We start from the raw sequence: 14,197 nt of genomic DNA on the forward strand, positions 1-14,197 counted from the left end.
AACATCTCTCATCTCCATATATTGATGAACATATCTACTGAACACCTTTCCCACCAACAATGAATAAACAAATCTATTACTTTGAGTTACACAGACTATTGTTTCCTTTTCCAGGATAACAAAAAAATGAATGTTTTTTTATACTTGCATAAACAAAACTTTTCCTTTTTAAACTTACATGCAAATAGCTACCATTACCACTTTCCCTGGTCCCTTGAAAAACATAGCTGCTGCACTGGAGCGTGGCTGTATAAAGAAATAAGAGATTATTAAAACAAGTCACTAAAACAAAATAAGCAAATCTCGAAGACCTCATGAAGTATCTACTGAACAAATTAAATAAAATATTTGCTTTACATTGAAAAAGTGCAAGATACAGCCCTTGAAGCCTACTAATTACTACTGAATGTTCACCCAAACTGTAGTGGTATCTTATACATTACTACAAATGGATGGCTATAAGATAAGCAACCAACAGAGCCTCCAGCCTCCACCAGGGGCCACTGCAACCATAACGACAGAAGCCAGCTGTGCAGCTGAAAGATGAAGAAATCAGTCTACCATGACAAAGTACCTACATCTAGGGAATTTGTCTGCCTAATCAAAGAGGAAAGGCCAAAAGTAATGCAAGGTGCAGAGCAAAGTGTTGGTGTGTTTGTTTGGCTTAAGAAACCTATTAGAGTTTAAACTTAACAATGTATTTACTACAGATGTTTATAGACTATAGGTAGAATCCAAACAAAGCTGCAATTTTGTTATTAAGAAGGTACATGACAACAAGACTTACTGGTGGATTACATCACCACAGTTGGAACTCATTTAAACTGGCAACCTATTTACCACTGCATTACAATCAGAGATACAGCTGTCAATCAAAATAAATCTTCCAATAATATTCAGGTAGTTATGCTTATGCAACTGTTTTGCAACTTTTTTTCCTTTGAAAGGTGTCAAGTATATCTCAAAGCATTTTTCTTACCAAAATCATTAAACAACTCTTACCTTAGTATTTCCAAAGAACTCTCTGTATTCCTTCAACAGCCTTTGGTTTCTAAATAAATCTGCAGTAAAAAATTGTTATCGTATTTGCTAGTAGCTAGTAGTTTCAGAAATTTATTTTTTTTCTCTCCATACATCAGCTAACTTCTATTAAGAGCAAGATGGTCTTACCAAATTAAAATATTTAAGGGATATTTGTTTGTGAAAAATTGCTCTCAATATTGTTAATCAGAAATACATATCATGTACTTGCACAAAATGACTTGCACAAAATTTGCTATGATCCATTGTTTCCATTTCTACCAAAGGATTACATGCTGAGGGAAAAATTCAAAATGTACTGTTTTGGCTAAGGCTATTTTTGGCCTTTCAGCATCCCAGGGTGGGTGGGCGATAACAGCTATAGAACCAAATCCAGATATTCTGCTGCCCCTATCTCAACCTTTTTTGCCATGTTGGGGAGAAGGGAGGATGTTTCATTGCAAGTCTCTTATTTTCAATATTTTTCCCATCCATGTATGGTGTTCAGTAACTTCAAAATAAACACAGGTATACTACAGAATCAAGAAGCTGTAGTCCTACAAAGTTGTACAAAATACTATGTACAAAATACTTTGAATCAGCCAGTGGAGTACAAGGATAGTCTGTACAAAAATGAACTTACCGCTTACAGTATATTTTGTTTCAGAATGCTATTATGAATAAGTAGCATTTTTTTTAATCTTTTTTTTTTATATTATGCTCGAGAATTATTTTGTTTTACTATCAGGAAGTTCCAGTTGCAGAATTGGGGGAGAGAGAGAGGGAAAAACACCTTTAATTTTTAAGTGCATAATTGGAGTAAGTACCTTGAAGAGATATTACCTCTCCTGAGATTTTAACTGACCAGACTGTTCAAAATCCATTAAAAGCTATACTGAATTGACTGTAACTACTATTGATGACAATAGTAGTTTTATTTTAAGCAAAAGGATGTCTTTTGGTTAAAATGATGGGGGTAGTTTTTCCCCCCTTCCAAGGCAGAGGCAGGCTGAACTCATTTCGGGGGAAAAATAAGTTGGTAAAGATATTATAATCAAGACGTAGATTGGTTTTATGACTTCTGAATATTCTCGTTAAGAAAAATCCAAAGCCATTTAAGATGTTTATTATTGTCTAAGAAGCTCTCCTCCCCCGGAAAAAAAAAAAAATATGACTGTAAACCTCAACTGAATGTATTTTCTTTCTGTATCACAGAATTAATAAATTATAAGACAATTAACGGATAATAATTGCATAGATAACAATGTGTTACACTAATACTATGCTATAAAATCTTCTTCAGTAATTGGTAATTCCAAATTTGTATGTTCTCAATGAAATAACACACCATCTAATGGATTTCCAACCATACTTTGTTGTTTACGCTTGAAATTGGGGGTTGGTCTGTTCTCCCACATGCCTGCCTGGTAACAGGATGAGTGGGAATGGGCTAAAGTTGTGGCAGGGGAGGTTTAGGTTGGATATTAGGAAGAACTTCTTTACTGAAAGGGTTGTTAGTCACTCGAACAGGCTGCCCAGGGAACTGGTTGAGTCACCATCCCAGGAGATCTTTAAAAGACGTTTAGATTTAGACCTTAGTGACATGGTTTAGTGGAGGACTTGTTAGTGTTAGGTCAGAGGTTGGACTAGGTCATATTGGAGGTCTCTTCCAACCTAGATGATTCTGTGATTCTATACTCACTTTCTCTGTACTTGATCTCTTCCTCTTTGCGTCGTTTTCTTTCTCTAGCAAGAGCCTCTGGACTACCCCAAACTTCAAGAGATCTGCACAGAGTAAAAGTACCTTAACAATTGCTCTACTTATGCAAGATACACTTGATAAAACAACAGACCTGTAACTTCTTTACAGTTTAACTACATTAAAAATGACTTTCCTAAAAACAGAACGTTACATCATTCTTTCTGACAAGAAACCACGTATTACTTTGCAGAACAAAAAAAAATGGGAGAGAGGATGCAGTTTTTCCATCTTTGAGCACAAGAAACATACCCTCCAGTTTTACATATGCTATGTAATTGTTACAAAAATAAGGATATAAAATGTGTTCAGATAAAAAAATAGAAAACATTATTGCCCTTTTACATCGTAAACCTGAGTTTTAAGAGTTCTCTCTCTCATAACACATTTTAAATCATCCAAACATTTCCTTCATAAAAATGACCTTACTTTGCCTCTACATCCGACCTCAGGTACACAGTGAAAGTCTCAGTGTCATCATGTGGGCTTCGTCGTTTAATTTTCCTCAGCTGGTCTAAATCACTGCAGAAAGCAGAGAAGATTTAATGAAAAAAAATGCATATTATTCTAATTCTACTTTTGTATCTGGGTGGTCTTCCACAGTTTCATTATTAATTTAGTACAAAAAAAATGAAGTTGCTTACTTGAGCCAAACACATAAAGCTACATAGATATAACACATAAAGCTACATAGATATAACACATAAAGCAAGCTGACTATAGGAGGCTATTGAAAATCACTTTGTTTTCCACAGTCAGAAGTGCAAATCATGTCCTCATACTATGAGCTATCATACATGGAATACAGAGCAATAAAACATTTCCAGTGAATGATCTGAATGTAATTGATCATATACAAGTACACAGTAAGAAGGCTAACAGATTAACACTTCTAAATGAATATCAGAAGTCACATGACACAAAAAGTTAACAAATGCATCCTTAAAAACTATGCAATCAGGGCAAGCTGCAACAGGTGGGAGATAAAACTACGTTGGGGAGCCAATAAATTCTCTGTGATGACCTACATATTAGAACATCTACATTTCATTTAGAAGTGTCTTTTTCTGTAAATTTAAAAACAGACAAAAAATACCACCACCAAAGAAAACAGTAGAACATTTCATTTTTAGCCCAACCAATAATCTAGTCAATCTTTTTTCTTCTTTTTTTGGTCAATTCAGCAAAACTTTATTACTGCAAAGTATGACAGGTCATAGAATCACAGAAAGGTTTGTGTTGGACAGGACCTTAAAGGCCACCCAGTTTCAATCCCCTTTCCATGGGCAGGGACACCTCCCATCAGATCAGGTTACTCAAAGCCCCATCCAACCTGGCCCTGAACACCATCCACAGCTTCTCTGGGCAACCTGGTCCAGTGCCTCAACACCCTCAAGTGAAGAATTTTTTCCTAATGTCTAATCCAAATCTACACTCTTTCAGTTTAAAACTATTATCCCTTGGTCTATCACTACACTCCCTGATAAAGAATCTCATGCCAGCTTTCCTGTAGGCCCTCTTCAGATAGGGGAAGGCTGCTCTATAGTCTCTCCAGAGGCTTCTTTTCTCCAGGTTGAACAACCCCAACTCTCTCCATAGGAAAAGATGAAAAGTGGCCCCCTATGAAGCTTTACCAGTCATGGTTAAAAAAAAAAAAAAAAAAAAAAAAAAAAGGATTTAAGCATAATGTTGGATTTTCCATGGTTTGGTAACATATGCTACATGTGAAAACTGGGGGAAGAACAGTGACAGCAGAAAAAGTTATGAACAAAGTCACTAAGCCTTTAGATTTAATATGGGTCACACACAACATGTGTCACATCTGACAGACAGCTCAACTGACACTACTCAGACTTCCTGGCAGGAATGACACATAGTAAAAAGACAGTAACTATGAATCAAGTAAAAATATTTGGGTTGCAATGAACCAGGTTGTATTTTATCTCAAATTACAGACCTCATGTAACACCAGAGTTTCTAGTGATCAGCTGCTCTAGAGACAGACATTCCCTAGCTAGGTTTACGGTCATATAAATGTAAGTAAATTAATTTAAGAGGCGGCTACAGAGATAATGCAAACTAAGTGCGAGCTCCTAACCACAGTTACACTTAGTAAACAAGAGCCACTTATGATTATGTATACTGCAAAAGCTTTGGGAACAAGTTGCTGAGCTAGGTCACTCTACAATCATTACTTTTGAAACACATACAAACAAATATTCACAATTTAAATTTCAACTTAAATCCACCATACCTGGATTTGAGACAAAACTCATTTATTGCTCTGACTCCAGTGATGAAGTTATTCTGCGTGTATTTTGGTCCATACTCTCTTTTTTTAAGGACTGCTTTCACTTAAAAATAGAAATAGATGAACAAGTCAGTCATGAACAGAAATCAAAGTAGAAATTCCAAGGAGGTAATTCAGTCTGACAACAAATTGTGATGGCTCTAAGTGGATTTCTGAAAAACACTGTTGTCAATGAGGCAGAAAACTTTCAAGAAGAGACAAATGCTCACAACTGTGTAAGTGCATAACAGTACAATGATTCTATGTCCAAAAATGCTACTTGCAGGGTTGTAGTTCAGGGCCCTCAAACATCCCACATACTTAACTGTCAGCTATGCATCCAACTTTAATGTCAGGGATGGGCTTTGGCTGTTAAAACAGCATTCAAGTATGGCAGTTTGAATAGCCTTGCTCTGGCAACGAAATGACAAAGTACACTATTTCCCCCTCACCCCCCCCATGATTTACCTCCAGAAGTTGGTATTGGTTAAGATTTTTAATCTCTGCAGATCACAGAGAGAACTGAGATGGCTGCATATGCCACTTTGCTCATCTATTATTGTCAAAATTAAACCAATATTAGATGTTTATAACCATTAAAATATATATTATTCATTTATCACTCTTTGCATGTGTAGAATACATACTGCATCCCATTTTCATGGGTAAGAAAGGATACCACACCTATTCAGAAATAGATAATAAACTCTGAAATAGAATTTTAAATTTATGCCTTTATTTCCTGCATGTCTGCAGGTACCTATCTTTGTCTTATTTCCAAAAGAAAGTCATTAGACGCTTACTTCTGTTAAAAATGTTAGGCACATTGCAAGAAGAGCTACAGTTGCTGAAGTATACAGCACAAAGAACACATCTGAAAACAAAAAGATGAAACTTTGCTGGTAAGAAGACTTATGAACACATGAATTTCTTGTGTATCACAGGATCTCAGCCAATATTTTCTACACCTAGTCCAAAACTTCACATGAAATCATAGAATACTTACAGCAAGTTACTGCATCTAAATACTACCAAAAAAAAAAAATCCCCCAGTTTTGCTTTTTCTTATTTCTGTGCTTTGAAAGCTTAAAGGCAAAATATATTGCTTGACACTTAACAATTCACTAACTCTGTAGATACCAATATTTACCATAATAATCTGATTTCAGTCATCCAATTTGAGTTGTGAACAATTGTGTTAAAGTACTTGAGTAATCACATTCATCATATGATGCTCCTGAGCAAAAGTGACATCAAACTGAAGATTTCATAAAACAGACCGTTATTTACTAAGTTTAAAATTGGATGAACATTTTTTTAAACAGGAAGAATGCTTCCATCCTTTTCTGATTTAAAACACAGATATACACCCAAAGTATTAAACTTAGTATGAAATAACTTGTGGATTCATCAAACACTAATGCACCTTGCAAAAACACATGTAAGTTTCACTAAAATAAAACATTATGCAACAGTGTTAGAATGGCTACAACCCAACAATCCTACCCCCTAGTTAAAATAATTGCCTAAAATTGATGATAGAAGTGAGAAAGGGAAAAATCAACTTGTTAATTCCAATAGAAGGACAAAGTCCAATAAAAGATAATGTAAAGACATAATAAATAGCACAGATTTTTTAAGATTAGTATTCCTTTAAGAATAAGCTTCTACATCATAGAAGCATCTGAAGACTAAAATTCCACTTTACAGACAGAATCAAAATCCTTAACATTATCATTCTTGGTTGTGTGTCTATAACCTACAGAGACAAAACCCTCTTCCCACCAAATTATACATACATAAAAATTTCACAGTCTTACGCTAATTTCTCCTGTCTACGTTGTACGTTTCCCCTGCCTTCATGCACTAAGTGACAATAAACCCAAAGAAATTAACGTAAGGGATGCAGATAAAAACGCGTGGAGAACAGGAGACATCAACCTCACCTTGTTAGTGAGGAGTAGGAGGATTTGATGTTTGATTAAACTATGGAAAAGGCAGGAAGGAATTTTGATAGAACTTATTGCATGCTAAGTCAGTTTTGGTACAGAGATATTTATTTTAAAGGACTTTAAAGAGAAATGGCAATTTCTGTTTTGATAAAGTTCATTCCATTCATAGGAGACCAGTAGTGATCAAAAGCAGAAGAACTTACATAACTCTCACAATAACATAATAAAAAATAAAGATAAGAGTGAAACCAAGCATGATAAGTTACCAACATGAAAGAAAGATATGCTCCTGTTTATATTGTTTCAAAACATAAGCGGATAAAAAACAAAAGCCTGTATTTATTACAGGCACAAACAGGGACACTACAGGACCCAGATGAGGTCGTTCATGTGGTCAGAATATATTTAGAAACAACACTGATTAGATTAACTCAGCAATAAGTAGGAACAGAGGAAGACTTAGAACAAGGACTAAGTGAAGTTCAAGTATTCAGCTTAGCCCCATTAAATCTGAGATAGTGAATGGACTTGCCTAAAGAGATGCAGGGAGAAAAGATTGTCATAACAGATGAGAAAACAAGTTTGTCTTTTCCTGACAAACGCATCATCTGAAATGAAGTAATTAAAAAAGAGTCATAAAAGAGTGAATAGTTAGAAGGAACACACCCATACACAATTTTTTTGGGAGTCATTTTTTAAAAAGTAGGCACCAAACAAAGCTGGCATATAACCACTTATAAAAATATTAGTCACAAAACTTTTTACACAATTGAACAGAAACCAGTTACCCTACACACTTCTTTTTTGACTACTCATCAACAGCAACAAAGCTTTGATACAAAAGATATTTCTTTACCTTTTACTTGGATTGGATCTTTAAGGAAAGACTGCTTTTGATCTGCATTGCTGGTACCTTGTCCTGTAAAATAAAAATAAAGCTCACGGCAAATATGGAAATACCTTCTTTTCTTTTTAATAAAGAGTTTCTTTGATGTAAGAATACAGTTTAATATTGCTTTCCATGATGATACTAAAAAAAAAATAATAATAAATAATAAAAAAGCTGGATTTCCAACATTTAAAACTCTTAAAATATGAAACATGAATAGTAAAAAAAAAAAAAAAAAAAAGACATTTAACATAGTACTGAAATTTCTAGCAGCCTCAAAGGAAGTACAAACATGCAGTGTATAACAGAATGCATCCTGAATTTTTAAACTATTTAACAGCATACTTATAATTTGGGGCAAGTTTTATGCAAAATTTAGACTAGTAAACATAAAGAATTCTACACAGCTTATGACTGCTCATCAGCCAAGTCTCATAGAGCTTTCAAGCTGTAATTCAATTTTAAGGGACTGAAACTGTTTAACTTACAACAACTCACTTTTTAAAATAAAGAATATTTAAACTAAAACCCACAACTCTTATGTCACGAATTTGAGTTATATTTAGCACAAAGTATTTTTGCTGTTTGGAAATTTGACGGTATGACTCTAGAAGAATTCAATAAAATATTATTTACAATACTCTAAAGTGAATTTTAATATCTGAAAATTAATAAATTTTGGTAATTTATTTTAAAGTGGTAATTTGGTAAAAAGTGGTATTTGGTAATTTAAAGTGAAATTTTTAAGTATAAATTTGAAGTACAACATGATAATTTAGACAAATACCGCATTCTTTTCTCACACAACTTGACAGAGCTTTCAGAACAAAGACCTTATGATTTTAATACCTTGAACCAACAAACACCTTCTTTTGTGCCCTAACACTATAGGTTGACCACATATCAACAGTCATCAACAAAACTGAAAGGGATGTTAAAAAAAATGAAGATTTTTTCCAAGCAGGTTAGCATTAATTAATGAGCTAGCTTAACATGATACTCAAATTGTGCAAAGGTCAGATATTCATGCAGCTTCGACTCCATAACTATCTTTTCATCAGGCAATTAGTTATTGCCCTTACAGCAACTGAGGAGTAAGGCTAATAGCAATCCAAGTATATTTTATTGGGAAACTAAGGGTAAGGAAAACACTTTCAAATGTACAAAACTGATCCTACTACACAAGAAATAATGCTAGACCCCCTGTATGAAGCATTAATATAACAATATGATTCCCAAAACAAGCCTCAGAGCAATTATCCTTCTACACATAGTATCTCCAGGGAGCAGCTGCAGGTGCACTTGCCAGCCACCACCCTCAGGAAGAAGGAAGTTGTCGAGGTGGCCACTTGGTGCAGTTCCACATAAGGCTTATACATGATTTATGACCACAAGGCCACAAAGGACAGTATCTCTCCTCCAGCCATTGTAGAGACAGTGAGCAGGATCATCTTGAGGATCCAACCAAACCCCAGCTCCGAAAAACAAGAGAACAATTCATTTTTAACAAAGCTAGCCTAAACATCATTAATGCCAACACAACAGAGGGAGTAGTCAGATAAGGATAGGAGATGGTGGGAACACTCCCTCAGACAAGTCACCAATTAGACAAGTTTAGAGCAATCACAAAAGCAATGGCACTAGACTATTTTCACATGTCCGAATTTCAAGAACACCAGAAGCTGCACATTAAGAACCCAGAAAATACCAACCACCACAACTGACTCTACAGCCTTTTGTGGTATTTAGGCAGGTATCTTCTGCAACATTCTCACCTTCTAGCAGCCACCTGCAGCTTAAGACTTTACAAGAAACATAACCGGTCTGAAGTACTGTCCTCTTCTAAAATCCAATTACAAACTTCAGAAACCATACCTAGTTGTTACACTTCGAACAACATCCAAGATCTTCTCTTGTACTTCAAAAACTAATACTTCCAGAAACCATGCAATTCCAGAAAAATAATACTTTCAGCTGACTATACTTACTATCTTTTAAAGACTGCTGCAAAGCCTCAGGAATTTACAAGTTACTAAAGTCAGAACTTAGACCTGCCAAGATGACAACTAAAGAGAATAAAATGTTATTCAGTAAACCACTTAACTTTAGACAAAAGCACGCAGAGAACAAGCTTTTGTTTTAAAAAACATTTGTAATCACTTAGGCATGCTAGTCTTTCAAAGATGCATCTATGTAGTCCTACACTCAATAAACACAAAAAAAATAGGGGATGCTAGGATGGAGCAGGGACAAAACAGTTCTGCATTCTTAAACACCTAACTAGCACAAGACTGACAAGAAAACAGGACTGGCTGCAAGGAGGGTCAAGTTACGTCCATTACATCAAGTGTTTAATGTGAATGCTGCAGGTGTGACAGCCATCACATCAGAAAGCTCCAGCAGAAGAAACAGCTCAACCTTCTTTCAGCAGTCACCTAAAGCCTGATCCAGAGAAGTCACAGCGCTCAGTATTCACCCTCATTCAATCTTTATCACTAGTTCATTTAACGCAACAAAGCTGCAATAGTACAAGAATTCAAGTAAGCAAGCAAAGTGGCAAAAGAAAAGGGATGCATTCCCTTTATCCCTTATACTATCTAATACCTGCTGACATCCACACATTTTTCTCATCACCACTAGGATTGATTAACTCTAAACTTAAATCCTTTAAATAATGGAATAACAAGGGAATACATTTCAGAATTCCTTACTGCTTGTGCATTTGAAATTAATATACAGATGCCAAGAAACAAAAAAAACTAAGAATTCTGCAGCTGAAATGTCACACAATGGAATTAAAAAGTAACAATTGTTACATACACAATTTTTATTTTTTACATTTATACAAAAGTTTTATTTATTTTAGTCCAGTATTACCTATTCCGACTTTGTTCACAGTTTCTTCAGAGCTTGGTACATTTTTATCTTCTGATCCGAGATCTTTTTTCTGACCATTGGAGGTATAAACTCTCACTTGACTCATCAACTGCACAGGCAGACGATTGCATGGTAAAATACATGGCAGGCTCACACTTTTCATTGAAGTTTGCCATCCTAACAAGGGGAAGAAAAATAAGACTTCTTAGACAACCATTTTGAAAGGAAAAAGGAGGTAAAGTGGTCCAGAAACACCAACAGAAGTTATAGAAAGTTAGTGTTTAAAGTACTGACCTGTGCTTATTTTACCCGTGTTTAGGATTTACAAAACAGGCACACAAACACAGTACGCTTCCATTGCCTCCCTTTAAATATCCACTTTTAAAATCCCATCTAATGCCAGTTTTTTTCCCCCTTTATACAACCTGCTACATACCTCTAGACGATCTTAAGAAAAAAAAGTACGAAGCTATTTGATTCAGATTGGCTTACTGATATGCTGAGTACTCTTCTAGTCATACTGCCTCAAGATCTTCAAATAAAATTATAAGTGAACAAACACAAACCACTACAAAACAAGCCAGTATTGCCGGTTTGGTTTCACCATGCACGCTGTACAAACTATGTTACCTATTAACAAAATGTGTAACATACATAGATCAATTTCAGAGCACGTGCTAAAGAAGTTACCCACAAAAGTACGTTATGTTGTACAAAACCCTTTAATGCAGAATAATGTAAAATTCTACAGTCTTTACAACAAACAAATTGCAATATAAGTATGTAAAAAGTCAAATGAGAGGTCACCCTTGGGAGGCAGTTTCAATTTTAAAAGACAGGCCAGAAGCAGAGTTGGATGCACTACAGACCAACCTGTGCTAGCAAGCAGCTTGCTTTGGGCAGTACAAATGCTTCTGCAGACACTCAGCGTAACTCCTCCAGCCTGACATGCCGCAGGCAAACTATTTGCTTTGGAAAGCATGCGTTAAAAGGGTAAGAAATTAAATATATATATATATCAAGCAATGCTGGTAAGTCAGGTCATACAAAGTATGACTAACTGTGCATGAATAACACACTACTCAACAGAGTAACTACATTTCAGATAACTGTGGATCCCATGAAGGTACAAAGAACTTTACTTTTATCCTTATGCTGTGGCATCAACATGCCTGCGTGCACTGACTTGAACCTTCCAGAAAAACAGTTTCATCAAAAAAATAAAGAAAGTCAAATAAGCTTTTATTAACTCTGATTTGTTGCCGATGTGGCAAAAGCCCAGCAAATCACCCGGATGCCGCTCAGGGAACTCACTGATCGTGACTTACAAAAGAAAAACTGCGGTGAACACCTGCCACGACGTGAGCACTGCTGCTCCCTGGGCTTTGGTGCCAAGGTAGCGCTTCATTAAAGGAAGGTTATCGGCATGTTTAGGTGACTTTTTTCCTATTAGTCTACACAGGCAGGAAAAAAAAAAAAAAAAAAAAAAAAAAAAAAAAAAGCCAGTGCTGCGATGCAACCTACGTGCCTATATGAGATCTGCCCAGAATTGTAATTTCAGGGACTCTGGCCTGCAGGAAAGGCGTGTGCCCGCTCCGCAGACCCCCATAAAGCAGGGCTTTATTTCACCTAACTCCTGAAAATTTGGGCTCCCACCCCTTAACCCAGGCCCTGCGAGGGCTGGCGCTGCCGGGGGCGTGGGCAGGAGGCCCAGGCAGGGCGCGACTTTCCCACCGCAGCAGCCCCGGAGCAGCTGCGGGCCCGGCCCCGGGAAGGGAAGGGGTCCCCGGGGCCGAGCCGTGCCGAGCGGGACTCACCGTGGCAGGCTCGGCGGAGCGGCGCCGCCTGGCCCCGCAGGTACAGCCCGTAGAGGCTGCGGCAGCCCCGCCGCTGGGCGGCCAGCGCCGGCATCATGGCGGCGACCTCGGGCGGAGCGCGGCCGCTCCCCGCCGCACGCCAGCGGCCGCACAACGGCCGGCGATTCGCATCGGAGAAACCGGCGGCGGCGGCCTCCCTCGCCTCCTTCTCCTCCTCCGGAGCCCGGTCGGCGGCAGCACCAGGCGGACGTGCGGCGGGGCCCGGGGCCGCCGCTGACTCACCCGGCGCCCCCGCCGCGCCTGCGCCGAGCCGCCGCCGGCCTCCCCTCAGCGCCCGGCCCGGCCTCCCCTCGGCGCCGCGGTTCTCCCCGGTGGGGTTTGGCCCTTCCCGCTGAGCCGGGCTCCCCAAAAGGCCCTTCGGGGGGGTGCTGGCCGAGGGTCCGAGGGGTGCTGAGGCGGCCAGAGGTGCGGGCTGAGGCCGAATGACAGGCCGGGAGCTCTCCCTCCTACCCTCCTAGGAAAGATAACGGGAGCGTGCAGGACGTGCGGTGGATTTGTTTGCAGACACAACATTAAAACACGGGTGCTTATGATGTCTACAGGATTTCTGTGTGAAGTTTGCAGGATTTCTATGCGAAAACCTGCATCTCTACCCCTAGCTCTGTCTTAAAACACACCTCCCAGGTCGGTGCTAATAAAGCACAATCTAATTAAAAAAACCACTTCTTTCCCCAGGGAAAGGGCCCCGCTGCTGACCGGCCGGCAGGTGATGACGGTGTCTGCCTGCGCCGCCTCCTGCTGCTGCTCTCAGCCGGATTTTGGCTTCTGAGCCGTGAAAGTTCCTAATGTAAGGGTATAATTAGTCTCACCGGCACCGCATTACACACTCATAAAAAGCGTTTTGGCAACTTGAAGAGTTTCCAGAATACCTTAGGTAATCTTTTACATGACTCTGACAAACTGTCTCCGGCTTCCTTGTCTTCATTTGCACGCTGGGAGGAACACGGAAACTCACCAGGAGTTAGTTGGCTTGGCAGGGAGTTTTGATAATTAATGTATCCGGTAATCCGCAAAGCATTTGACCACTTAGGAGAATTATTATGATGCCTGTCTTTAACATACCCAATTAGATTTTCAACTAAATTTACTGGCATGTAACTTCTTTAACAGTCAAAAAGTGATCGGTATTGCCAATGTACATTTTCCTGTAAACTCAGGGGAGGCAGATTGAAGTAAAATACTTCATGAAATAATTAACTTAACACCCATGTTCCCAATCACAGCCTTACCAGGTGAATCAGGAGCAACAGATGCTGTATCATTACCTACCAGATGTACAGCAATTGAGGTAAACAATTAACTGCAAGTAGTAAAGTTACAAAGGTGGAGTCAATTCACCAATTTAGTGAGTTTGCCACATTCAACCGATGTATGTTTTGCTGGCTGCTTGTTATTTTGGCAGGAGCCTAACAGAAAGGAAAAAAAAAAAAGTCTATTTTTACATTTCATATCCAGAAACAAATGGGATTAGTAAACTATTTCATATTCTTTCATCCAACTGAATTTACCTTGTATGTTTTTTTGCTATGAATA

General features: G+C 38.2%; 1 protein-coding gene across 1 annotated transcript in view; it reads right to left on the reverse strand.

The window, feature by feature from the left end:
- Positions 1-14,197, reverse strand: part of SLC30A9 (solute carrier family 30 member 9) — a 42,686-nt gene that overhangs the window by 25,293 nt on the left and 3,196 nt on the right. The window contains exons 2-9 of the mRNA XM_035324405.1: positions 12,605-13,118; positions 10,788-10,964; positions 7,878-7,940; positions 5,034-5,133; positions 3,209-3,301; positions 2,723-2,805; positions 1,003-1,061; positions 179-246 (exon numbers count right to left, since the gene is read on the reverse strand). Of these exons, the coding sequence (XP_035180296.1) occupies positions 179-246; positions 1,003-1,061; positions 2,723-2,805; positions 3,209-3,301; positions 5,034-5,133; positions 7,878-7,940; positions 10,788-10,964; positions 12,605-13,118 (1,157 nt within the window). The remainder of the gene's footprint in view (positions 1-178; positions 247-1,002; positions 1,062-2,722; positions 2,806-3,208; positions 3,302-5,033; positions 5,134-7,877; positions 7,941-10,787; positions 10,965-12,604; positions 13,119-14,197) is intronic.

Source organism: Oxyura jamaicensis, chromosome 4 (assembly GCF_011077185.1).
Source record: "Oxyura jamaicensis isolate SHBP4307 breed ruddy duck chromosome 4, BPBGC_Ojam_1.0, whole genome shotgun sequence".
NCBI lineage: Eukaryota > Metazoa > Chordata > Aves > Anseriformes > Anatidae > Oxyura > Oxyura jamaicensis.